The sequence below is a fragment of the Dermacentor albipictus genome, chromosome 3, assembly GCF_038994185.2.
Source record: "Dermacentor albipictus isolate Rhodes 1998 colony chromosome 3, USDA_Dalb.pri_finalv2, whole genome shotgun sequence".
Lineage (NCBI taxonomy): Eukaryota > Metazoa > Arthropoda > Arachnida > Ixodida > Ixodidae > Dermacentor > Dermacentor albipictus.
The window spans coordinates 83768623-83796555 of NC_091823.1; the positions used below are offsets into that span (position 1 = coordinate 83768623).

At 40.1% G+C, this 27933-nt stretch overlaps 1 protein-coding gene across 4 annotated transcripts; it reads left to right on the forward strand.

Annotated features, from left to right (window-relative positions):
* The first annotated feature begins 9 nt into the window (after positions 1–9).
* On the forward strand, positions 10–27897 carry LOC139057437 (MFS-type transporter SLC18B1-like). Of its 4 annotated transcripts, none has more exons than XM_070535707.1 (14): positions 11–333; positions 6587–7525; positions 8866–8957; positions 10405–10478; positions 11635–11782; positions 13068–13136; positions 13673–13763; positions 16843–16982; positions 17684–17785; positions 18600–18691; positions 19372–19467; positions 20085–20159; positions 20916–21009; positions 24217–27897. In XM_070535707.1, the coding sequence occupies exons 2-14, from the start codon at positions 6658–6660 to the stop codon at positions 24400–24402; spliced, it is 2127 nt and encodes a 708-aa protein (XP_070391808.1). In that variant the 5' UTR covers positions 11–333; positions 6587–6657; the 3' UTR covers positions 24403–27897. The 4 variants fall into 4 exon arrangements, with proteins under 4 accessions (XP_070391810.1, XP_070391811.1, XP_070391808.1 ...); XM_070535708.1 differs by lacking the exon at positions 11–333 and adding an exon at positions 4221–4266; XM_070535709.1 differs by lacking the exon at positions 17684–17785 and having other exon boundaries at positions 10–333.
* The last annotated feature ends 36 nt before the right edge of the window (positions 27898–27933 follow it).

Here is a 27933-nt window from a genome sequence, read left to right on the forward strand (position 1 = left end):
TCTGAAAGCTGCTGAAAGAGCGAAAGTGCAAGCCGCGAAAGCATGCGCTAGGAAAAGCGCCCGGTTATCTCATGAACGCCACAGCCACGGTTTCAATGCTTGAACGTCGGGAAACTCTCCTACAGCACACGGGAAAGCGGACGATGTTAAGTGACCCAAGCGCCACCGCGAAGCTGGATGGAAAACATCCTCGTTCGCGGTGGATGAATCACCCACCTCCTGTAGCTGGCTGGCTGGCGCGCCGACCTGTGCTGTGATTGTACACCTGAAATAGTATACCCATGGTATACCCGGTTTCGGTCGTGGAGCGCCACCCAAAAGTACGCAACTCCGGTGAGTGCGCGTCGAGGAAAGGGAGCTATGGCGAAGTTTGAAAGGAGTTTGCATGGCGTTGCCGCCCCACTTGCCTCTTCAATAGCGCATATTTGTTAAAGCAAATCTACATTGCTGTGATTTCAAAGCATCTAATTAACCGGAAAACCTCAGTGAGCCTGTGCGGCACTTCTCTCTCTCTTTCCTTTACTTTATTTTTTTTTTTAGCGATAGTGCAATCCTGCCGCGGAGCCTATTTACTAACTTAACGGCGCGCATTTTAATTTTGCAATACTAAAGGCGCATATGCGAAATCAACACTTCATCGATCTGCTTATTATTCATAAGCTGAAGTCCTTATTCTGTAGTGACCACTTTTACGTGAGACGCTTTAGCTAATTCGCATCGTAACTGCCTTTCTTGACAGGCTGAAAATCAGTTATTGTCACGCTTCATTTTAATGAAATACGTCTGTTACGGTACAATGAAACTCTGAGCATGGCAAGAAGAAAAATTAAAAATAATCTTCAGCGTGCATTATATAAATTTTCACAGCAATTGAACTTAAAATGTCTACAATGATCGACGACTATCATAATATCACTCGTTGGCGCAGTTTGCACCATGAGCAGTGCGCTGATATGTGCATAGCACAAATAGTCCTTTCAGTCATCAAGCCTATGTCAGCTAACGATAACCATAACATGGTTGTTTTAGGCTATATCTATTATATTATTGGCATTGTGGGAAACTGATTGGCTATCAGTGACAAGACGCGGTGCCTAGTCTATTCATTACTCGTAGGAAGTTTGGTCAGTGTATCTTGCGATAGCTAGATAACGTGTCCATGCCAACCACAGATAAGTGTACTGTGTGGTCAGCCTGGGTGCCAGACCAGCCCTATGAGCTACTGTTCTTGTGTATGAGGAGCTCTATCTAATGTGGTTGAAAAAGCAGAGAGCAACTTGGTGGAAGTGCCATTCTTGCCTTTATCTTTTGTTTATATTTGCTACAGCTTGGTTTTTCTCTTCTTGAGCAAGATCCCTCGTGCCTATACCTGAATTTATGAGTTTGCTGTTTCTAAAAGGAAAAAAAAAAAAGAGTTATTCTGGCTGATATATATAATCTTGACTGCAAAGCTTGGTGCGTGCTCAACTGAATGTGCATCCAGACTATTTGCAAAGCCGGAAGTAATGCGGTCTTTATTTTGCTATATTTCTCAACGAACTTATGACCATTTGTGATTGTTGTGGTTTGTCTGCAAATACAGGTTGCCCCAATTTATTTCTTTACACTTTCTGTAAAAAAAAAAAAACTAAGACTGTTTGGATCACTGTGTCCATGATGACCAGAACCTCTGCAAGACAACAATGATTTTCTTTACATTTCCACTGACACAACTTAAGTCACAGTGAGAAAATTCCAAACATATGACTGACTTCTTCCAAGTTTAGTTTGCTTGCCAAAGCACATGGATACTCATTAACTTGAATGCCGTGGAAATTAGTAATAGTTCATCCTGTAACGTCTTCCAAATCATGTTGAAGACGTAAACAATATTGAAAATTTTTAATCAACTTCCTACAATTAATGTCATGTACGATGGAGCCAAGCTTTGTAAAAGTGCACATACAAACTTATTTTTACACAGTTCCTGCTCTTGTTTGCTAGGCGTTTTATCTAGTTACTACCATTATCATCTTTTCTTCCACCTGTTGGCTGTCTCTTTTTGCTTCTTGGGATCACTGTTTAGATTAACTTCTGCCCTGCCCCATTGCTCCCTACAACTTCATAGGTGATGAACAACATCTTCAAAACTGTCTTGACATCTTTCTTTGGGATTGACACATTTAGATGACATTGCTACCTTCATTTAACTAGGTTATCATGGCTTCATTGCTGATGTAATTCTTCTCTTTTCCCATTATGCACTTTGGTCTTCCCTTTTGAACATTTGCTGCAATAATTATCTTCTACCTTGATCATACAATGTCATTTGAACTCTGTCCTTTCTTACGATTCCACATTCATCTCAGTAACCTCACCTATGCTACTGCGGAAGGATAGAAAGATGGGTGCATTGGGTGTGAATTCATAGCTGGTTTCGGTAGCGCAACAACATGAGGGCAAAGTAGTGAACTCACAAGACATCCACTCTTTTCAAAACTGAATTATTTACAGTGAAGATTTCTCAGCATCACTCCTGCACTTTGGTGGCTTTGGCGCCTGTTTATGTTTCTAACCTCTATCGACTGCACCAGGTCTTGGCATCGGCTTATATAGTGCCTAATTCTGACCACACATCCTAAACTCTTCCCACTTAGCTCTCATTTATTAGCCCTGGTCGGCTGTGGTGTTTGACTAAAGGTTGTGTTCTACGTGTGTTCTTAGTTCACTAACGTGATTTATGACGCATCAGCATATTAGGATGGGATTTAAACACATGAAAATTGTCAGCACGGTGTCTTTCAGCAGTAGTAAGAGTAACTGAGTTTCGCAAATAACTGGGTAAAGCTACTCTAAGCTATTACCAATCGGAAAGCAGCAGTCGGCATCACCAAATTTGTATAGAAAAGACTGCAGGAGACCATTTCTCTCAATTGCGAATGGTGCCCCTCGGAAGATCCAGATAGCTGTGGAACAAGAAAAGAAACGAGCTGAAACCATGGATACGTTGTAATCTGTAAATAAAGAGACCTGCGCATTGTACATATCATGTGTTGTGTAGCACCATTCTCCAAAACTAAGAAAGCTTTGCTTACATGGACAAACATCAGGGATGTGTTCTGCCTCATTTTGTAACTGATAAAAAAAGTATGTAAGAATGGCACATGTCCTGCCTGCTCACTACTACTTTGTTCTCATGTTGTTGCACTACCCAAACTAGCTATGATTTTATGCCTGTTATTCTGCTAGGGAAAACTTTATAACATTTCATCAAAAGCCGCCTTGCAAAAGCAGATATATTTTGGTTGTATTGATCCAAATTCTGAGTATTTTATAATACTACAGGAATGAAATTCAAATAAGTTCACTACAAGCAAGTTTTTGAACACCACAAGAAGGCTGTAACTCAAGAGGCATGCATCTCATTTGTGGCAGCACCAGCAAGAATTCCTATATGGCATAGTGTTCTAGGTCTGCACTGTTACAACCACACACAATGCAATGGCACATTCTTCCAGAGTTTTTTGCATGCTATTTAGAGAACATTCCTTAACAAAATTTTGTACATTACAAATTCAGTTTATCAGTCATCATCAATCAGCCGTTCACGCACAAGGCCTTGGTGCTATGAATTGGTGTTTTAAAAATATTTTGGGATGGAATAAGCTATGCACATATGCACTAGTTGATGTCCAAGTCATTGAGTCTTTCATGTCATGCTTGTTCCCAAGCTATGTTGCTGCTCCACACACATTCATCCATACATATGTTGCATTGACATTCACATTTATTTTTTATTTTTTGACTGCACAATCTGTGCCAAAAGCTAAATGTTTTCAAAGTACAGGTAAGCACAAACATAAAGGTACTTAATAAATTGGCACTGCAATAGCTCAAAGAAACATGCGACAGGTATATTATTAATTTGCCACACATATAAGATGCAACAAAAGTTACCACATGGCTAATAGGAATGGAACTTGACAGATTCATTAACGAAACAAGCAAAAAAAAGCCTGGTTATTTGCTTTCTAGCCACTTACGAAATGCCCTCACTGCAGTTTTGTTTTTTGCATCAGCTGAAGGCGAGGCTCACACTTTGGAACTTCTCTTAACCGCACTATGTACACATAGACACACACGGCTGCCGCTGCCCAATGATTGGCAGCTGATATTTCTGGTAGGCCAGTGATAAGACACAAGTGGGTAAGTGCAGCTGTGATAAGGGAACTGTACGGAATAATGCTTGCAGGAGCAGCCTTCGAATGCCACACGGATCGAAGCAAAGTGAGTAGCTTGGCCGGTGCATTCAAACTATAGTTTTTACTTGCTTCACGTGAAAGCAAAAGAGTGTTGTGTTTACAACACTTCAACGCATTAGTGAAATATAGTTATTTAAGAAAGGTTAAAAGAAAAAAAGAACCTTGTGTGGCCTGACCTCGCGTTATGTGTTTTTACAGCATAACCTGTCTAGAGTACTATTTCATTGTTTTGTAGAGGAAAGCACCTATCTGTAATAAAAAAAGAATATTCTTTCAATGTCTATCTTTTTTTTCTTGGTTTGTATATGCGAAGGTTACCATAGGCACTAGTGACAGGAAAACATGAATGGCATTCTTAAATAAATGCTACGTCTTATTCAATTTCAGATGGCTTAAGTTTTCAATAATTAAAGCTAATGCATAGTGCTTAGGAGCTTCAATTAGAACTATTTGGCTGCAGTAATGCACAGAGGAAATGCATGCACGGCCAGCAGTAATATGCAGAGGAAAAAAATTTAAAAATGTATGCAGCAAAAAATGCATAAGCTAAGCTTGTACCGATCCAGACACAGCTGCTTGGACATGACAGAGCTTTATATATTGATTTCACCATGAGATTGGAGGGCTTGCATACAGACAAGACATCCTATGCAGGAGTGATGAGAAAGTCCCGGCCAGGTGTTTTATAGTATTAGGTATTTTTGTCCTTCCCAACATGAAGTATGTTGTTTTGCTTTCCGGTGGGTGACTAGCCCTTGCGACATGGACAGGCTCACCTTTTTTTCTTTTCTTCCCGTTGCTTTAAAAAATAAGTAAGCTAATCTCAATGGCAGATGTCGCATGTGGCATGGCTTCTCTCTCTCTGATTTATTTCTTTATTTACTCATTTATTTATTTATTTTTGTGCAAGCTACCAAAGTTCAGCTTAAGCTGCTAGTTTTGCCAAGACTGTGAAGGCCTGTCATGTTAACAAGAAGCTCACCTACTAATTAGCATAGTTAGGTTAGATAAGTGGTTAATTTCCACCACTGCAGATGCCTGTGACTTAGAGTGAACCTCATTTGAAAACTTATTCTGGCTGAAAATATAACTATTTCGTTAGCATTTTTCTTAAAAGCAGATTAATGTCAGTTTATCATGTGTACCAGATGACTTGCACTTTCTTCCTATTAGGGCATATGATTATTTGAGCTTTTGCAATTTGCAACACACATGATTGCAATTCATTTTGCATCAGCTCTGTATTGCTTTGATCGTGTGGAATACATGATTGTTAGTTAGAGCTTACATAAGCAGTCCTTCCTTTTACTTGTGCCTTCATGAGTTTTTTGTTTGTTAATGCATTGACATAAACTTGGCTAGTTACTTCCTTAAAATTTTATTTGTGCACACTCATTCACATGTAGTATTTCATGTTATTTCTGCGTGTTTTTACATCTAGCTTAGCATACTGAATTTGCAGCCTTGCGACAACAGTGTTTGGACATGCCTTTGAACAGCTACAAATAAAAAAGTTCTCTATATTACTTTTTGAGAGTTTGCAAGTAATGCATGATTACAACAGCACACACATACACATAAAAAAAAGAAACAAAGGTTAAAGAAAGACAGAAATGTGACCGAACCAATCACTCAGTCCTTTTGTACTTGTGCCTTTCTTCATTTTCATTTCTTCTTGTTTGCTTATTTGTTTGAGGATGTGTGTGTGTGCCACCGAGACTTTAAGTGATTACCGAATTGCAGTTTACCATTTTCTTTAATGTATTTAATAATGGTTGCTGTTTCTGCTGATGCTTGCACTGCTGTGTTATGGCAGCAGTAGTAAGTTTCTTAAATGCAGCCTAACCACAAGTGAATGCATTCATCATCCAATCACCAATTAACCTTGCAGCACCAATAACAAAATACAGTAGGCTTGCAATGATTTACACTCGAATTAATAATGTTAGGATGTTGGTTGGGGCTGTCAAGTTTCCAGTGCACTTTAAATACACATAATTCAGATAAATCAAGCATAGATTTTTAACTTTCTTGGTTTCCAGGATGCACAAGTGCAGCCAAAAACAGATTACTTTAAGCTTTCTTGGGGATGTGAATAGCACCTTACCAGGCCTGTTCTTTTATAGTTAGGATGCTGTGTACGTCGAGTGCCAGCACAATATGTCACCATTGATTTGGTCATCACAATATGACCAGTTATTGCATACACATGTTTGTATAGTAAGCCATAATTTTCTTCTGGCCTCAAGTTCAACCGGTCTGATAATTCAAAGCAACATGTATGGTCCCTGGGAGTTTGACTGTGTTAACGTTGACATTACCTATATTTTTCTATCTATTTTCAGTGACATTCTGAAGAGCTGCTAATGGTTCTCCATTTCATGAGGAAAGAGCGACAGGACACACTGCTGAGGATATGCAGGAGCCACAAAATGTCAAGGATGATGTCAAGGATGATGGCATGTCTATGCCATCAGGCATTGAACATAACGAAGAAACAATGCAACCACACACAACCAGCGATTCAGCTGGCATTCCTGGTACATCAGAAGTAAATGCTGCATCACCATCAAATGCCTCGGACATTTTAACTACATCTAAGGTTACACCTCAGGGACCAGCAGGCGGCAGCCAAGACGAGGCGACGTCAGCTCCCCTTCGAGACAAAGAACAAGTACAAGCTGAGAATAACAACTCAGAGCAAGCTTCAATGAACAAACAAGAAGGCAAACCAAGCCCAAATGAAATGAGTTCAGGACAACTACCTGGCCTACATGACACGCAAGCAGTTTCACAGCCACAAGATTCTACAGCTATTAAATTCAGCAGCCCGGCAGAGGATGGTTCAAACAAATCTTTGCCAGAAAACGCCCAGCGTTCCACAGATGACGTCCAAGAGGTTGTTGAAACAGAGAGTCAATATACTGGCCCAAATCAGTTGGGAATGTTGGAGCGCAGTGCGTCCGATACCGAAATTTGCAGTTCTTCAAATGCAGTGAAGGGCATGGATCTTGACGCTGTTTTTTCAAAGTCACTTGAATGTGTTGCTGCGCCTGTCAGGCAGAATTCTTTAGATAACGACCTTTCCAAACGGCCTCATCATCATCGTGGAACCATGATGCGGTCTCGGACACTGTCAGTTGTGTCTCTGCTGTCCACTCGCGGCACGGCAAAGTTTCGCCTCTCAAGAAGCCAAAAGCTCACTTTGTTCTGCCTCTGTTTAGTAAACTTTACAAGCTACATCAGCTATTCTGTGATTGCGCCATTCTACCCACAAGAGGCAAGTGTCACTTTTTTCTTCCTTTCTTTGTCTAGCTAGAAAAGCAGTTGGCTTTCACCTAGCAGCATTCCTAAACACATGTGCCAAAGGAATTGTAAATCACATCCAAGAGCAGTGGCCTGACATTTGTGGTCAGAAGGCCATGAACATGTGCGTGCATGTGCAAGCACACACATACACACACACACACACACACACACACACACACACACACATATTGAAAAAGATATTTTGTCTCTACAACAAATAATGATAAGATTAAGGATAGCCATATGCTAACTGCAGCCACAGAACTTATTGGCTTAATGCAAGTGTAATTATGAATGGCCACCTGCCTTTACATCTACAGTTGCTCCATTTTTGAGCCCAAGACTCCCTTTGCTTTAGGCTAAGAGCAGTTGGTCTCATGTGCACAGGTGTTCAATCGTGCACCTCTACAATGAAATTACCTCTATAACGAAGGATTGATTATGTCCAGGCCTAATTCCTATCTTTCATATGTATTGTGAACGCCTCTACAGTGAAGACAGCTACAATGAATTTGCTTGTACCACGAAGCAATTTAGGTGTCCCAGACAGCTGATTTGTTGCTTTACACCGAATGACATGTAGCAGTTCCACCACTGCCCTTTAAGAAAGCCACGGAGCTGTGCTCTGTGCTCGCGCCAACGTCTGCGCTAGTGACATACTTGACGAGAATGCCAATGCCATTGAGTGTCTCAGTCTTGCTGCAGGAGTCACTCAGCTTGTCCGCTGCTTGTTGTAACACACTAGCAGGTGCAACAGCTCATAAATGCTTCGCAGTTGATGATGACTTGATGTAATAATAACTCACAACCAATGACGTCTTGAAAGCCATCTAGGGCAGAAAGGATGCAAATGTCAATGAAGGCTACAGTGATGAAGAGCCTGTAAACAAACCAAACATTTTGACGACAAGGGAGGAGACATCGCGGCAGTTGATGATTTTCAGCTTTACCTTGCATCTTTCCCGGGTTTTGCTGCGGACCATGCTGTGAACCTCTGCGTGGTAAGGTCCATTGCAACCACACATTCCATTAACAAAGTTTGCAGAAAAATAATTACCTACTTATTTTACTAGGCCTCTCTTAAATTCATGTTAAATAACTTTTTTTTCTTTCTTGTTGAATGTGCTTAGCCTGCTCCACTGTGAGCTGTACAGGGCACAATATTTACGGCGAAGTGACCTGTACATCGAAAAACTTTGAAGGCCCCAAGCACTTTGTTATAAAGGCATTTGACTGTATATTATTGTTCCTGAATTTGTGGTGAGTCATTATGTGGGTTAACATCATCATATGTGCACAATGTGATTGCAGGCAGCTTTCAAGGGAATGCGAGAAGCTGTGTCTGGATTCGTCTTCAGTGTTTATGCATTAACAATGATGGTGTTTTCACCCATCTTTGGAAAACTGGTAAGCTCTCAACAAATTTTTTGCATTAGTATAGCCAGAAAATACCCGACAGGTTTCGATACCAAAGTTCACGCTTAGCATCATAGCTCTCTCTACGATTTCTCCATAAAGCATATGGATTCATATCCTGTAGCATTGTGCAAATATTGGAGGTTCCAAGTATGAATATGCATTCATTGTGTTTCAAATTTCATATTTAAATAGTCACTTCTATAGTCATTCTACCCTGAATGGACAGTGACCTACACAAGTGACAGCACTCTGCAGGCAGAATTACTGAGCTATGCCAGCAATCTCTGACAAAGCAACATTTTCTGCAGCATATGGTATTGTAGTTGCATAACACATCTTCTTAAAAATGTGAAGAACTGAAAAGTTATACTTAGGTCTTTTCCTTCAATGCTGCATGCACATCATTAAAGTGTACATTTGTTCCATCATTTTTAATTGCTGTGACCTCAAAAACAGTGATGATCTATATGGTTTGTCTGCCATTTCTTTTTTCATCTTTATTTTTTTCTGAACTTCAGAAATTAAGGAGATGGATATTCAATTTGAAGCTCGCAGCCAGCTTTTCCAAGTACTCATATTCAAGTAAAGGGGCCCTAAAACGTTTTTTAAACTTCTCTAGAATAGTCTCACTATTGAAGAGCATCATCTCCTGAATCTCGTGCTGCAAAATTTTTTCAAATCCTGTAACCATAAGTGGAGTTTACTGCACCAATACCTGGCTTTTTCTCTCTTTTCGTTTCCGCTGGCACTCTGAAATTTACATAGCAGAGAAGCCAAGAGAGCAAAGCCCTCGTCAAAAGTTTAGTGTCGCGACGGCAAAAGGGTATTGTTGTGACAGGCGGTCGCAGTAGGCTACACTATGTAGCACGCAGCTGCCATCTCTGAGGGCATGTGTAGCAGACGTAGCTACGTGCAATGCAAATATGAAGTGATTTGTCTGTCTTTTTGAGATCATGGACACATACATTTTTCATTTATTTAACTCAATATTATCAACTATGTATTACTGAGAATGCTCTTGTGATCACGAAATCAGCCAATAGCGTTAATCAGCCAGATGCTTTCGATGTGACTGCATTCCAGAAGCGAGGGCAAGTGACTTTTCACTCTGTTTGACACAAGCTTGTAAGTTCCCTGCTACATGCAATGCAGTAATATTTGGCTCACATGTTCACAGCAGCCTGTACAACAGATTGGCAATGTTTTCTTACTACATTCAAAAAGTGTTTCAGGGCTCTTTTAAATTCTGAAAATGAAAAGAAAAAATTTCTATTTGCATAACTATATTTGTACTCGTTATTTCTGCTGGGAATAAACAAAACAAGTGCCTTCTGTTATTTCATACTTTATCACATAATTTGAGATTGTGTAAGGGTTTGCTGGTGTGCAGTGTTGTTTCGAGGACCACTGAATACATTAAAACTTACTTTTGCAGGTTCCTATCTTAGGAGCAAAGCTCATATTCTTCTCGGGCATCTTATGCGCTGGAGGAGCAAATATCTTGTTTGGGTAAGAATTTTCATTAAGCATGAATTATTTAGAAAAAAATCCAGTTGGAAGATAAAACTTACGAATGTTATAAACACACATATGTATTTATGTATGTGTATAACATCCATAAGTTTTATCTTCCAACTGGATCTTCTTCTGGCACAAATACATATAAACATGCACGTACGTACATACATACATACATACATACATACATACATACATACATACATACATACATGCATACATACATACATACATACATACATACATACATACATACATACATACATACATACATACATACATACATACATACATACATACATACACGGTGTCCCAGAAAATGTTAGCCAGGATTTTTAATAATTTTCTTGCGCTATAGGGAGGATGCAACTAAAATCATGTTGGACACTCTATGAAGCAACATCTTTTTTATTATTCAGCTTAATTACATAATTATTCAAGATGAATTAAATAACCTTGCAAACCTTAAATGTAAAAGAAAACCTCCTTGGAGAAATTTGTTAAGTGTTCAAGAAACACCTGATTTGGCAATAATTTCCAACTAGTTCTGCAATATTTTCCATGTGAGAACCCAGCACATATGCTGCTGCTGCTGCTGCTAATGCTGGGTGTAAAATATGAGAGAAAAAAACCACACATGTGGCTATCTACTTGTGCACTACAGTTATGGTGCTTTCAAAAATGTGCCACACATAAACAAATAGTGTTTCCACCTAGTGCACTGCTACTGAGATAGTGATAGGGCAGTAACACAGCCATTGGCAGTGAAGTTTACATCAATATGCCTTGCTTGCACTGCTGAAATCAACAGGCATAACAGTCCATGATAGTAATAAGCAGACGTAATAACCTTAAAATCATTGCTGCCCAGCTCCTTTCTCAGTAGCAGTGCACTAGGACAAAGGCACTGTTCATTAACGTGTGCAGTTTTGAGAGCACAGGGCTACAGTGCAGGATTAATTAGTGCCACAATGAAAACCTTTGTGATGCCGGCAGCTGTTTGGCGTCTATAGCCTATAACACGTACCTGCTGAAAGCTGCACACTTCTCTGTCAGTGTTTTGGAATAAGTTTGCTTGATATATTGATGCACCTGCAGTTATAAATTAACAAGACTGATGTGTTTAATTTGTACCCTATTTTTACAGTCTCCTTGACATGGTTGAAGACACCCTCATGTTCACCGTGCTGTCATTTCTTGTCCGGATTCTAGAAGCACTTGGAGCTGCGGGTTTCTCCACGGCATCATACTCAATAGTCCTTCATGTGTACCCTGACCGCATCAGTACTGTCTTTGTAAGTAAGCATGAGGTGAACAACTCTTATGCGATGTCTGTCATAATCTATCGTTTCTTTGTATGGCATTGGCTTATGGGAGTTCATGCTGTACCCACCTGTTCCTCCTCTAATGGTGCCTTTTGCACCTCACATAACTCAAGCTGCCATGTAACACAATTTTTTTAATGCAATGCCCAGCCTAAAAGAAGGCCTGTCTCGAATTCTATGCAGAACCACAATATTGTTGAATTCCAATAGTAGACCCATATCAAGTTTTACTGCTCTGTATGGAGCAATCCTATTCGAATGGCAGAATGAGAGTGTAAGTTGTGTGTTCCAATGGCAGATTGGGACCAGCCACTGATTCCAAATCACTCTGTGGAACAAAAATATTTGCTCTGCCAAAATCGGCAGATTTTACCAGAAGTCCGCATAACATATTTCCTTCACCCGCCTCTGCTTACTGTCACGGTTGCCTGTTTCCAGTTGTGGGCAGCTATGAACGACATGGAAAACATGGAGGCTACATCACGCTGTGCGTTCTTATTCCTGCTCTTGGATAACGAGAGCTCCAACTCGGACACTATAAGTTCCAACTCCAGGGATCTTCCGACACAGAAGAAAAACTGACGCACGGAATAGTGCAATGATTCAAATGGTGGTGGTGATGGTGATGAGGCCTCCATATCCACCTCTAGTCTCGCGCCGTCTCACTTAATTTCCCTGTACTAAGTGCCCACGTGGGAGCGCATGCATTCCATTCAGAGATTTGGCGAGAACGACCTCACTTGGAGTGATGCACTCTGTTCGTGATCCGGCCGAGCGCTTGCAATCTGCCATTGGAATTCAACATATGAATGTAACACCATTTTTCCGCTGTGCATCAGATTTAACTGCTAAACATCTTGAGTGATGGGGAAAAGGCATTCCCTGATGCAATACTGTGTATAAAGCTTAGCTTATGGTAGCAGGGCAAGGGTGGCTTGGGACCCAATTGCGTTATTAGGTCACACCATCTGCACATGGCATGAGCAAGCTAAGCAGGAGATAATGAAAGAAAAGCTTACAGGCAGCTATTTTCCAATTATTTCCTTGAATCATTTCCATTTTTCTGAGACCATGGCTGCTGTGGGTGTTTGGCATTAGAATCATGTTATATTCAGTCACATTGTATTTGTGCAATCACAATAACTTTTTTTGATTTCAAATTACAGATTGCTCATTCATGTGCACAGGTCATTTAATATTCAAGGAATCGTATGGGCCTTAAAATTACATACACCTTTCTCATATGCCATTTCAGGGTATTATTGAAACAGCAGTTGGCGTTGGAATGAGTATTGGCCCTGCAATAGGTGGTGCTCTCTACAGTGTAAGTAATCTGCAGCATCATATTTTTCTCTGCATCGGGGCAATCCTTAAATTTAGCATGCTTTGAAGGACAGAATTTCAAAATCTATGAAGTGTTTGAGCAACGTGTGATAAAATGCTGCCGTACTGGACTGTTAAAGCATTTTAACTGTGCCACCCATCTGTCTATGCAATTCCAATGGGCTAGGATCAAAATAGTCACACAGACTTGTTAAGCATTATGTAACTCAAAATCGGAGTGCCAGCACTTGCATTAGTATAAAATGGCTACATAACGGCTCAACATTTTCAAGTTGACAGTAGGCGCTTAATAAAATCTGGAGCGGTCTATATTCAGATTAGTTTACATGCATCAAGAGTCTAAGTTAATGGTAGATTGAAGTTGTACGACACACATCTGTGTTGATTTGAGAAAATTGAATGAATGATTCATTGTGTGGATACCTCAAGCATAGAAATGAAGCATAGGGGTGCTGCCTCTGCAAAACTTGCTGTGTGAGTGCAGCGCTGCAATTTTTCTTTTGTCTTCCTTCTTAGGTTGGTGGATTTGGACTTCCATTTTACATACTGGGCAGCTGTGTGCTGTTAACATTCCCGATATGCTGGTTTATCATGAGGGATATTCAAGGTATAAGTTCACAAATACTTCACATGTATGCAAGTTGTGCAGATTTAGTGCTAAACTGTGGGTATGCTAGAGTATGCTTGTGTGTGTGTTGATGCATGCGTGTGCATGTGTTGACAGTATCTGTAGCTGAAGCCATCCATTTTCCATCTAAAGGGATTCGGTACAGCTTTTGTTAGTGGTATCATGTTTCAATTGAATTCCCAGCCCGAAGGTTTGTCTGTCAATTTGCAACTGCGTCAATGAGCTCAGCTTGCCAGTGTAACATGGAGTGGCATCCCCTTGAAACTTTTATCATTTTGCAGCTTGCATGAAACACAGTGCAGGGTGTCTATCAAGTTGACATTTCCAAATTCCCCGAGTTTTTCAGCTCTTCCCTGAGTGCCATTGCAAAATTCCGAGTGACACAGAACTTCGTTTTATGTCAAGACGGGTTGACACCATGCCGCCCGATGCTGCTACCCTCTAGTAAGCTTATTAAAAAAAAGAAAGACTTAATACAGTTTGAATATAAGGTCTAATGTTTATTTTATTCAAAAAGAAAACAGAAGGGTGGAGTTAGTAAAATGCACAGCAAATAAAATATCTTTTAAAAAATATCGCAAATTGAGCCGTACATTCTCAAAAACGAATAAAAAGGAGATGCATACGGCTGCCAACAGATCTGCGTGCGAGAGCGCCGTTTGGATGGCCATTTCGAGGCGGCAAGGTAATCAAAAACTATGGGCACTTTGCTGAGCTAAACTGCGATAGGCGAAAGCCTATCTATGAATGCCTCAGTTGCTGTTGTCTGAACTGTTCCATGAGTGTTCTGCGAACGGACGCCGCCGCGGCCCCGAGCATGGGATGCAAGCGCAGTGCGCGCGCTCTTCGGAGACATCCGACTGACACTCTGCTATATATATATATATATATATATATATAATTTATTTTTTATTTATTTGTCTACTTTAGCTTTTTTTTTCTCCCTTGCGCCGCCAGTGGGATCCGAACCCATTACGAAGAGGCGAGGCCACCTGTCAACTTTGATAGATCACCACTTTCCTGCATCCACCACAGACTGTGCACGAACGCTCATGAGCCACTAAAGCCTTACGCATTAAAATGGCAGTGATTGTGGTGGCTTTGATTAATGCTGTGCAAAAAGTCAGAAAACTTGGACGGCGAAGGGTTCTCGCGTTCGAAATTTCAGACGTTGACATTGACGTTTCAGACATTGACTCTATAGGGGACGTGGTGGCGCCGTGAAGCCGCCCGAATTATTGGGTGTCCGAAAGTTGGTCGTTGACGGCACACTGGCAACTCATCCAGAGGATTACACCGTGTCAAAGAGATTTCCTTACAATTCCTCTCTGTTACTCAAGCCAGCATGACCGCGACTCTCGTTCCCATTTCAACAAAATTGCTGCTCATCTTCTCTGATAGAAGCACAAATTCCCTGAGTTTTCCCTGAGTATTTCCTGACTATTCAAAATCCCTGAGAATTCCTGGTTTTCCCGATTGGTAGACACCCTGACAGCGGTATCAAAAGAGCAAGTTGTCGTGTAAAGCTTGGGCTTTCATTGCGAGCCCTGCAACACTCCATCGCACACTTTCAGTGTGGCATGTCCACACAAGCAGCTGTTTACAGCAATTTAGAGTCAACAGCTTTGTGAATATAGAAAGTGCTACAGTGATTAAATGTGGACATATGAATCCCTGTTGTGATGAGTATAATAACCAACAATGAAGCCCTTAGTGTGGTGCAGGAGGTGCAGAAATTATGTGCCTAGTGTGAGACTTCAAGATTACTATACGTGTTGATATGAAGCATGTGTTTACCAGTCTGTAGACAACAAGTATAGAAGTGATCTGTTGCATTATCATGAACAAATTACACATACACAGAATATTGCAAGCACAAATCCAAAAATGTTTTGGGGTGAATTATATGTTCCCCTGCACAGAATTGTTTGTCACATGTCAAAGATTTAGTTAGGCACACTAATATATTCTTGACCTCAGGCTCAGTGTCATTTTGCTCTTTTGATATGAATTTTCCTGTTCAGGTTTCATTTGTTCATAATGATACAGAAAAGGCAATTTCTGCCGGCATACATGGCATGCAGGTAGTCAGTTATATATCCTCATATCGTAGTCATTAATGGGGAAAGAATGTTGGTTATTTGTAGCACAAGTAGAGCACAAGCAGTAAGTCATGTTTACATGAAGCTGCAATGGCACATAAAAGTGAAGGTAAGGCGGAAGACGATAAGAAATGGTTCCACTTGTGGGTACCAAGTGCTTTACTAGTTTAGCCACAGCACATACTGCATTATTTCCTCACATATTCTGAACCAAAAATCCAATAAACTTTAATCATAAATCACACATCATAAATGAACTCCACCCCCATGTGTGGCTACACAGCAGTGCACAACTGTGAGATCACCGATGCAGCATATGTTTCCTACATAAGGGACCCCATTGATTGCAGGCAGTTATATTTTCGTAAGACTTGTGTGGCCACTTTGCAATTTTCTCCAACACTAATTCAGCCTTCTCCGTAAAATGAATGTCTCAAGGTTCTAAGAGGGGTAATCAAATAGTCTATATAGATCCAATGTTTACCTCTGGTGCCCCTTCCATAAGGAATAAAGAACAGTAAAAAACACTATATTGGTGGTGCACTACAATGGTGTACTTCACTAGTCAGTCACTGTGGCAGCCAGCTAAGCTGAGTGCAGTGCTAACAGATGCAACACAGCAGATCACAGATGAAAACCTTGGATTGCCAGAAAATTTGGCTGGAGAATGTGAGCTCTTAACCTCACTTAACCTGCCCCTTACTTTAATGAAATATAAACAAAGTGCCTTGTTCAATTCACCGAGGATAATGAAGCAACCAATTTATTCTCCCCATTCAGAGGATTGTTTCAGGTTTCTATTTGTACTAAGGCTCAAGCCCTCTCCTTGTAATGTTATAATCACCTAAACGTACCACACACAAACAAAAACTTGCCCAATGTGTCCATAACTATGCTACATAGTGACCTTGCCATGCATGAAGTGAATTTTCTCACCATCTCTCTTCTGCTTGCAGTGCAAGCTCTAGACACAAGGAAAGAGTCGTACTTTACTCTCCTCAGAATACCACAAGTGATCATTGTCTCAATAATTTTGGTCATCGGGTCTCAATCGCAGGGTTTTGTAGAGCCAACATTGGAGCCCCATATGCGACGGGTGAGACAATTTCAGAACTCTAACTGCATAAAGCAACTAATGTATGACATTATGGGACTAATGAACCAGTACTAAAGTCAAAATTAATGTGTGTTTTGACTGTTTCTTTAATTTACATTGCTTGGTAATCAAATGAAGCTACATAACACCCAACTATCAAAGCATCTGCAGATAACTCAAGTTATTTGAAACCTATATCTAGCCTGAAAAAGGCAGTCATTATCATTGTAACTTGCACTTTGAAGGGCCCATGTGGCTCCTGTCACCAATACATCTGTTCTTTTTTTTCCCAGTATACCACTTGTTCCGTTAAGTGCACAGGGTCATGCAACACAAACCCAATACTCAGCGTGTCATGCTTGTGTTGAAATTCAAGATTTGAAGAATAGCAACAGCAAAAAAAATTGAAAAGAAAGAGAGAGAAATCAGAAATTATTGCAAAAGACGAGCTCTTCACGCTATTTTTTTCTAAATAAGCTATATAGGCACATAAACCTAACTGTAGGTGATGGGAACGGACAAACTTTTAAAGCAGTAACTTTTTGTCTGGGGTAGAAGATGCATTGTATGGCCCCACGAAAAAGCTGATGCACACACAAAGGAAATATTCTCTAGAAATAAGGCGCGACAAAATGCAAGATGCCTATTAACTCAGTATCACTTCCTTTAATGTAGTTTTCCTTTCTTTTTTTTTTTTTCAGGAATTCGACGTAGACACCAGCATTGTTGGTAGCTTTTTTCTAGTGATGTCAGCTGTTTTCTCCATATGCTCTCCTCTTGTCGGTTTCATCTGTATGAAGACAGTAAGCTGCACTTTTACAACTTTGCCATTTGGTTGCAACACTGCATTGACAGTTTAAATCTGTTCTGATAAAAAGTGAAATTTGCTTTATACTAATTTATTTCCTTTCGAATTAAGCCAGTGAAGGGCAGTCTCCGTAGTAAGTATTCTATTGTACTTGGATGCAACAAGGCACAAATGCAGCTGGTCAATTTCTGTGATCATTCATGATGCCACAGTAAAGCTGAAAACTGACTCATCAGATATAGTAACTGGCACACCACACACCATGAAATGTTTCTGTCACACAGCCACACCATTTATAACCAGCCGCAGTACTGTCTGAGTGAACATCAGTGGCCAAGCTTTCCGAGCCAAAAAAAGAAAGCACATGTTTGGCGGTAGTTTGGCGGAAGCAAAAATCAAGGAAGGCCAAGTGCCAACTTTTGGTTGATGTGCAAAAGCTTTTGTTATGTTTAGACTAGTATGAGGCACTTTGCTGCAGTGCTTGAGTGCTAATTGCAAGAGAATACGCTTACTTCATTTGCTAAGGAGAGAAATCATAATTGGAGAGTTAACACCTGCTGCAACTTCTTTATCAAGGTATGGCGTTTCCATTAAATGAACCATTTGGAAAACAAAAACGAAAAAAAGGTTATCTATAACCATTAAGAAAACATTTTAGAAGCAGCCTTTTCAGGATTCTAAATTTTATTATTTTAGTAAAAGACTAAAAAAAAAATCATTCTATTGCTGCATTTTGGTATACCATACTGTGTAGCAAAATAAATTGAGATACAAAACGTACTTTTTTTTTCTCTGCTTCCTGTGTTCAGGAACAACGAATCCCAATTATGATTGTCGGCTTGATCATAATGGCCGCGGCACAGATCTTCATGGGGCCTGCACCATTCTTGGGCATCCCAAGGTAAAGCCACAACATAATCGATCATGGAGAGCTGACCTAGCACTGTTCCTCAAAGGGGCTATGAGGCTTCTGTGCCTTTCAGTAGCATACATAGCATGCCATGCTTTCTTTTTTTTATAAGCTGCTGGCTCAGTGGGAACTTTTTGGAAAGTTGCTAGTTCAAATTTATGCTACAAGCAGTGGTGTCTTGTGTTGGCAAGATATGTGTTGGCAGATGCAGAGAGTGGACACCTATGTGCACTCACATGTGTGTCCACCTTGTACATCTACATCTTTTTATTACCATATGCTTGAATGTGTAGACATACAACCTAAAAGCCACTTGAACATTCTGTTGCAAATTTTTAGAAGCCAAATAAGCCGTAAACGAAACATAAACATCACCTTGATTGCAAAACAAAAGGGAATGGATTGGTAAGCAGGTTTTAAGTTAAAAAGGGCAAGGTAGAATAAGCTATATAATTTTTGAAGACATTTTGGTTTTAGCTGTAATGAAAGATTACAGCATGCACAACCTGGTCACTTTGGTTCTCATCTAAATAAATTCATCAGAGATACTGCCAGAAAATGGTAAAGTCAAGAACTTCGCAGCATCCATAGGCTGTTAGTCATGAGTGTAACCTGCAAGACATTTTGGAGGTGACTCCAATGCTGCAATATAGTGTGCATATTTGTTTCAGCAACCTCTGGGCCACCTTGGCCACAGTTGCAATCCTTGGTGCCTCCTTTGCCTTTGCCTATGTACCCACAATGGAGAGCATGATTCGAGCTGCAACGTAAGTTCAACACGAGCGTTTGTGTCTCAGTGAAAATGTGGTACCCCTTCTAAAGCCCCGTCTTTTTGTCTCATAGTGAAGACACTAAATTAGCTCTGTAAGGCCAAAATGTTATTTAGCTAAGACATGCTAACATTCATGACTCTACTATCTGTGAATTACTGGCTGGAAGTGCTGGTATGTCAGCCTATTCGCCTGAATGTTTCTCCATTTCTCCAGCATATTTGCTTATTGTAGTTTTGAAAAGGCACTTCCAGATTAAAATGAAATGCAAATAGGCAGAAATGAATAAGAATTCCTTACATGCGTGATTTACTTGAAACTGGGGTGTGGTATAGCTGTGATGCCATCTTCTGAACACGATACAGCCTCAAAACTCACTATGCTCATTGTTACACAGATTAGCAAAATGCAAAAGTGGAAAAAGCTGTTTTCAGACTAATACTTTCATTTGTCCTCATTTTCTTTTATGTCAATAGTGCATGCCATCTCTCACCGCTAGTTTTTTTTTTTTTCCCCAGTGATGTCAACAAATATTTTGTGCATTGTATCCCGAATTTAAATGTCAAACATTCTGCAATAAATTGAAGTCCCATGGCTATCATGTTCTGTTGCAGTTCTGGTGGCATGGAAGAGGACATTGGAACATATGCTCTCGTATCTGGCTGGTGGAATTCCATGTACTCCTTGGGGTATGTTCTGTGCACTTAGGGCCCTTGCATTTTACAACACAGCTCATCTCATATCAGCTATTTGAGCGAATGCTAGAAAACGTCAATACAGTGTACTTCCAATGATCCTTCAACATGACAGCAGATATCACAATAACTATGTCGCAAGGCAGGCTGTAGGTGTCATTCATTTTGTCGCACACATTTACATGAAGGGTAACAAAAATGTCATGCTGACAGCCAAGTGCAAAACAGCAGAAGGCACAGATCGTCAAAACTCAGCTGCTAAGTGCACTTGCACTTTAATATGATAAGAAAACATTAACATGGCGTCTTAAAACAATCTACAATGAGCCTCTGATTAAGCATACTTAGTTGCTTGATTGTTTGCAACTCTCGACCAAGACTAGCTGGAATTTGCAGTCGCTTCAGCAGCCTTTTGCCCAGGCCACTTACAATCGTCCATACAGCTAACACAATAACTAGTATTCATGTCATATGTAATGGAAACAAAGGAAGTAAAGAACGGTCATGCTTGAGACATACTTATTGCCCAAACAGCATATATAGAGCCAAATTTAGTTTGACATCTTTGTTTAGCATTGCAAGTAATACTCCAAGAAAAAAATTTGTGTGGTTGGCTCATTTTTGAGTCTAAGAACAGGAAGGCAGACATGTACCAGTGTTCAATTAGGCATGCAAGAAGAAGGCGTAATTTCCCAACTTACAAGTACATTTGAGGTTCTGATCACATCTGCTTGGTGTTTGTCATTGCAGCGAAGTTATTGGGCCATCAATTGGAGGTGTCCTGTTGGACTTGATTGGCTTTCCTTGGGCCAGCACACTTGTAGCAGCAGGATCTTTGCTGACTGTAAGTTTACTTGTGCTTCTGCAAGATTGCATCTGCTAAATGACATCTGCTGTTTTTATTGGGATGTTTCCGGTTTTCACAAGCTGCAATCATGAGGTCATTACTTAAGTGGCAACCTGTCCAGCACATTGACACTCATGTTTCAAGACTAGCATAATATTAAGAAGGGATAGAAAGTTGGGCGAGTTGGTACGGTGACATATTCTTGGTTTGTAGCGTGAAATGACACACACACAGACAAGAAGACAGGACAAACGCTCGTCCAGTCTTTTTCTAGTCTGTGTGTGTGTGACACTTTGTGCTACAAAGCAAGAGTATTTCAGGGACAAGACGAAGTGCGTCATCCCGTCTCATCTTTTGTACTACTCCTAAACATGAATGCCACACCCAGCTTGCTGTCATTCCACATTATAATTTTGCTATTTCTCTTGAAGCTTCAAGCACATGCAATATATGTTGTACACAAAATATTGTTGAAGGATACATCTAGAGGTCAAGCAAGTCTGTGACATAACGTAGGTTGTACATGCATGCTGGTCAGCCTGCAAGCTAGACTGACAGCAGAGTTAATGTGGTGCAGATGTATCATCAGTTGAGAGTGAAAAATAAATTGCTCTGTTAAGGAGTTTTTAAGGAGTTAAGGACCTAAAGCTTGGTACATAGGCACAGGGTGTCAAACCGAAACTTTTTCGGATTCAGTTCAGGTTCAGTTCAGTTTCAGGCTCACACTTTTCGGTTTGGTTCAGGTTCAGCTCCAGGACAAAGATTATGATGGTTCAGACCAGTTTCAAGCTTTGTAAACCGGTTCATTCAGGTACAAAAATGAGTTCGAAGAAAAATAATACATTTGCGTGCCTCATTTTCCGCAAAAATGCACAGTCATTTGGTGAGACAAGTTCGCTTGGGCTAAAACTACTGTGAACCATTTTCTTTTGTATGGGCATCAACTTTAAACAAATTAATCACAAAAATGAGGTGCCATGCTTTGTTGTATATAGGCATGTCGGATTTGTAGGTTTGTAGGCACTTCAGGGCACCCTGTGAGACCATCAAATGCATTTTTCCAATGCGATTTTCACGATGTGTGGAGGAGCCCTTGTAAACAAACCCTACACCAAAAAGCTACCCTCCATTTATTGAGTTTTGAGCAGGTCACCTTAAAATATACTATAATTAGTGATTGCTTCTGTATTTGAGGTACCATGGTGTAGTTTCAGGGTCAGCAGCTATATAATAGGGAAAAATATGCAAAACCCAAACATTTTGTGCCAGTACTCCACGAAAGCTGCTCACACTTGTTCACATTTTCCTGCAAGAAATGAATATGCCTCATCTAATGTTTAACTGACCATGCATTATGCATTTGTTTTTGTCAAAATGAAAGAAGGCACCTGATTAGAAAAGAACATATAATGTAATTTCACAAAAGTGAGCGATCACAACCGATCAAACTTTACAAATACTTTCTGAATCAATAAATTTAATAGCTAGAATATTTATAGGAGTCAAATAAGTAACCTAGTGAAAACACCCTACAAAAATGTAATACTTTAACTAAAAAAAAATTGTATAAGTAATCATTTAATGTTCTCGATGCTGACAAATGAGAAAAAGTAATAAAACAGCAAACCTGCGCGACTTTGCAGAATTGCATCTTAATTTCCAGCAAACCTGTTTTTTTGTTGTTGTTGTTTTGTTTTTTAGCAGTTGCATTAACAACTTCAGCTGACCATGTAATTCAAGCACATACTTTAAAATGTTGCTGCCATGTGACCCTATTTCACTGAAACGTTGCCCCCTATTTTCTCTGAATATGGAATTGCTGCCATTTGGTTCTCCCAAAGCAGCTTTTGTAAGGGTTTTGTATAACGCTTCTAAAGAGGCACAAAAAAGAAGGATATCAATTTTCACTTAGGCCTTAATATGCCCCTCCCTCCATTTCCTCTAAATACAACTTAGTGCATGAGGTAGTTCTTTCAGGACACTGTGAAAACATGCACATAACATTTCCGAGCTCTTCTTCAGTCGAACTAACTGCTTCACTGTAGTATAAAAAGCAGATATGTAGTGCGGACAGTGAGCAGAACTCAGTACATTGTGTGATATTTTTTAGTAAAGCTGACTGCCGGCCTAGTTGGTATATGTTCATAGCTGGAAGCTGAGCCTGGAAAAAAAGACAGGACAAGAGAGACAACTGGACAGGTGCTCATTAGGCTGAACACCTGTCCAGCTGTTGCTCTTGTCCAGCCTTGTTTTCGTGCTCAGTTCTTGGCTATCACATTTTTATGAACATAAGTAGATGATCTCGGACGAATACAACTTTAATAGCATTTCATTATGATGCATGTTCCATCCCGACTTTCTTCAGAAACAAAAGGTAATGCCATCTAAATGCTAAGGGAGAGGTTACAATTACACAAATTTCCGAATTCAGGCAAGCACTGCTAAACAAAGTCCTCTCTCCCTCTTACTTCATTGAGTTGTCAACGTCTGCACTTTGCTGTGCAAAATTTCTACGACGTCACAGTCGTGCTGTAGAAGTAACGACAGTCACTGAAGGTGCAGTACAAACTGCAACACATGTATCAGACTGCACAGCTAGTTCAGTACTGTTATAAATACAGCTGATGACCTGAGCACAAACAGTGTTCTCCACGATGATGCAGCATCAGCAACAGTCTGTCTAGACAATGCATGTCGACCACGCATACTGTTCAGCGAGCTAGTGAGATCATTGTGGCGAGCTCCATGACATTTCCTAAGGCAACACACCACGCACTGCACCAAATTGACGTAAGGAGCGATGTCTGCTGACCTTGTGCTGGGTCTGTGGTCAAACCAGCTCGGAATGGTTCCTGCAAGAAGTTTAGGTTTGATTCCAAGATGGCAGAAAAAATACCGGTTCAGTTCAGTTCCATTCGACATCCTTCATATGCATTCTGCCTTGATCAGAATGAGGTTGCCTTCGCCGAGAATTAAGACCACACGAGCACAACGCCATAGTCACCGAGTTGACAGGTATAGAAACATAATTGGAAGTTAGAGTATCAGATAGAGTCGTATGGAGATCATCACATGTAGAATAAGTAGTATTGTTGGAGTAGGACTGGGATATATGTACGGTTATGAAAGGGCTTTGTCAAACTGCAGTGGAGTAGTGCTGGCGGCATTGAAGACCCTCTTACAGACTGAATTCTTCCCTTACAGGCCTTCATAGCAACCCTTTACTGGTGTTGCGCATCTCGTAATGAACCAGAGTCATTTTGGTATGATGGCCAAGCTTCATCACACGGCAGTTCTGAAGACAGTAGCAGTGTTGTTTCTGAACCACTCGGAGAGACAACAGCGCTTCTTGGGAAAAAGAAGAAAGATTTGCATTACAATTCTCTTTAGCCTATTCCAAGGCACAAGTCAGCTGCAACAGCATAAAGAACAATGAAGCTGAGTGACTGCTTGTCACAGAAGATTACTTCCTATATATAGAATGTACTGTTGATACGGGAGCTATGTATAGATGGTTTTTCTAGTTACAGTGCTGCCTGGTTTGTACTGAAACCTAGCATAGAAGTTGCATTTCATTGTGCATTTTGTTTAACACCATTTTTGAATGCAGTACCTGCTTGTTTGCTTCTGAATAAGTGAGACAAGAACAGTCGTGACGACGCTGGAGTGAAAAAGCAGTTCTTTCTGCGGAAGCAATCGAGATGTTTTCCATCCTAGAAAGGCAACCCACCTGCCACAGAGGAAAAACAATGAGAAGTTGCTTTACCCTGTTGCTTAATGGTGGCATCGGTCTAAATTCCGAGAAAAAGATCTACACTTTTTATGGCAGCATCACATATGTGCAATTTCTATATACCCTAGACCAAAATGGCAAGTACAGCATCAAAATATGTTATAAACAAAATGCACAATTGTATGCCACCTCTGTGTAAAGTTTAAGCACAAATAAGGTGGTTGTTTAGTCAGTAAATCCATTGATCATGGCTCCTTTATCAATACAATGTTAAGCAGCTTACATAAGGAAGGAAAGAAAGGAAAAGACACCATTGCCGGAAGGCAAACCTGCATGAACAGTTTGGGTTGTACTTAAAAAGGAAGTTCATAGGCAACCTGCAAATGATACAAACAAGCAGACAATGTCAGCCTAAGTGGATAAGTGTACTTGTACATGTATCAGTATACCAGTGACAAGATTTCCAGTGTCTTTGGCATTACTTGCAGTTCTGCCACGTCGTCGTTTTCTTAAGCAGTGCATCTTTTTTTTAATGTGATAGTGTGAAACCAAATGTGCAGTGTGTATCAAAATATTGTGTCACTGCTGTCTGCCATTTTTCATTCGGCGAAAGTTTCAATTTTGGGATTTTAGAGAATATTGTTGTAGTGTTGTCTCAGTATAAGCATGTATTGCATGTTTTGCCAAGAAATTTTAGGAATTTAATGTAATAAAGTGGATAGTTAGAAGCTTATTTTATGATATGTGAACAAAAAGATATACATGAACAAGAAACTTCCTATGCAGCTGTTGTGAAATCCTGTTGTGCTTTTGTTGTTGAGAATGTATGTTTTACTGTAATTGTGTGCATATTGCACAAGATATGTATTTACAGACACTTTTGCATCAATATTTGCTGGACAAGAGCCCAAAAGTAAGGCAATGGCTACAATGGGGAGGTGCTTAGTATCAACTCCTTTTTTTCTGTAAGATTGCACTGTTAGAGCTTTAAGATTTAAATAATTGCAATGTTAAGCTTTCTACTAACATAGAATTTTCAGATTTTTAACTGTGTACTGTGTCAACTTGGCTAAGGTTACATTTAGATGGCTGCATGCAAATATGCTGTGTGAAACCTTGAATGAAATGCATGAAAGCACCTAGATTCTTCAGTTTTCCACAGCTGATATATTGTGAGGGAGGTCCATAAATAGAACAAATGCCTAGCCTTTGCTCAGGTAGCAATATGTATTCATACGTTTTATAGAGAACTAGATTGTGATGTGTCATGCGTATTGGTTAAATGTAACCAGACATTAAAAAAAAAGGAGGAAGTGCGTAGGTCAATGAGACCAAGGGCATATTGTTTGCATTTGTATTGAGCAAATTAGAAAATATTTTGTGTGCTTATTTAGTTACTTTGATTAGGTGAACTACATATTTTAAATCGTTATAAAGGGAACTATCTGTATTTGAAAAAGCTGTAGAGTGTTCAGAATCACCGAATGCAGTTGTTCTAGTCAAGTTACCCTTTGTGTTGTTTCTTGCAGTCTCTGATGAAAGCTTATGAAATTGTTGGCAACTCTTCCCAAGCTTACGGGTAGTGGACTAGTGGAGCTTGCAAATTGCAACAGTCACTGGTATTAATGGTTGTTGAGAATGCACATGTGACAGGAGTATGGCCTTTCTGAAGTATCATGCAGAATAAGAATAACCTCGCTGGGCCTTTTTTTTTTTTCATAAAATCTGCTTTCGTAACCCACAGTCGAAGTTGTGGGCAACTTCACTACTGTGTACATCTCTTTTTGCATAATATATCATATATTCAAGAACCAAGCTTGCCACACCAACACATACGCTCCACTTTCTTCCTACATGAAGCAGCTTCAGACTAGAACTACCTGTGTGCTTTCATTATCAGCAATCATGACCATACTTAATTCAAAACAGCCATTTTTAACATTGTGTAAAGTAACACACAACGCATCTCTGTAGAGTTGAATATGCCCCGATAGTATTTAAATAAATAAAATGAATACAAGAGCAAGGACGTCACTGTGCACTTATGCACCAAAATCGTAGCCAATTCCTTTATCTATTTATGAAGCTGTGCTACTTGCCACAAGGAAATAATATGCCTCAGCACCCAAAGTAAGTCGCAGAGCTTCGTCGGCAACTTTGACATGAAGTTGGAAAGAAACCACAGCCTTAACTGATAAGCCGTAAATGAGCAATAAAAGCCAGGCAAAACACTCTTGTCCACTTCTTTTGCATGCTTAGGCTGTTCTTTGAAAAACTGAGAACACTGCAACTCAAGCATGCAAGCACCAACTGATGGTCTAGTAAGCTCATGATTACATGGAAGGGAGCACTACTGGACGAGATGATGAGCACACAGATATAGTGCCATGTAGGCGTGCTCTTGTTTCAGCCAATCTGTTACCAATTTTATTTTTCAGTCAACCAAGCGATACAGGAACATTCTTAATGCATTCGCTTTATTTTTAGCCGAGAAAAGGTCGCTTATAATGCAACCTCGTGAAGGAAGAAAAATTTAAAACCAAGTGCCTACAAAAGCTACTCCGGATTTCTCAAAACCACAACTAGCATTACACCACTTGTGATGTCTAACCACAAGGTATCGCATCTTTACAAACTTCTAAGTGAAGCCTTGTGACATTTGACACAATCTTAAATCAACCTCGAACAAAATCTATGATGTCATTTCATTAACTGCATGCACTAGCTCTGTATCACTGCAGAGCAGTCAGTGTACAAGCAGATGCAAACTTTCATTTCACGACTATTTGCTGGCATCTCTAAAGCTATTGTGCAGAGCATGCGTTCATGCAAATGCCTCTTTTGGCAATTTTCAGAGTGACATCGATGTACATCGCATGTGCATCCATCACCAAGTAGTCCTCCGATTACACCTTACTAAAAAAATCTCGTTTGCAGGGATTCTCATCTACACCCGTGAGCAAAGCTACACTAATTGGGGACTACTCTGTGATAAAGCATTTGCTTCGCTGCTTATGCATGCGACTTCAGATCAACTACTACTTGCACAGTTTGCACTACTTCCACAACTTACCATTACAGTTTCCAGTACACCAGTCAATTTAAGTTTGTGCATCTCAGTTGGGAATAAATTTTGTTTTTGTTTTTTTGCCTTGCCGTCGGTCCGCATACTTTTGTTCATACACACT

What these genes read in the sequence shown, in the direction of transcription:
- LOC139057437 (XM_070535707.1), top strand. Translation starts at nt 6,658, where the DNA reads ATGCAGGAGCCACAAAATGTCAAGGATGATGTCAAGGATGATGGCATG. An exon ending in CACCCATCTTTGGAAAACTG is followed by an intron (nt 8,958 to 10,404) that starts GTAAGCTCTCAA and finishes TTACTTTTGCAG; the next exon opens with GTTCCTATCTTAGGAGCAAA. An exon ending in AGCATGATTCGAGCTGCAAC is followed by an intron (nt 19,468 to 20,084) that starts GTAAGTTCAACA and finishes GTTCTGTTGCAG; the next exon opens with TTCTGGTGGCATGGAAGAGG.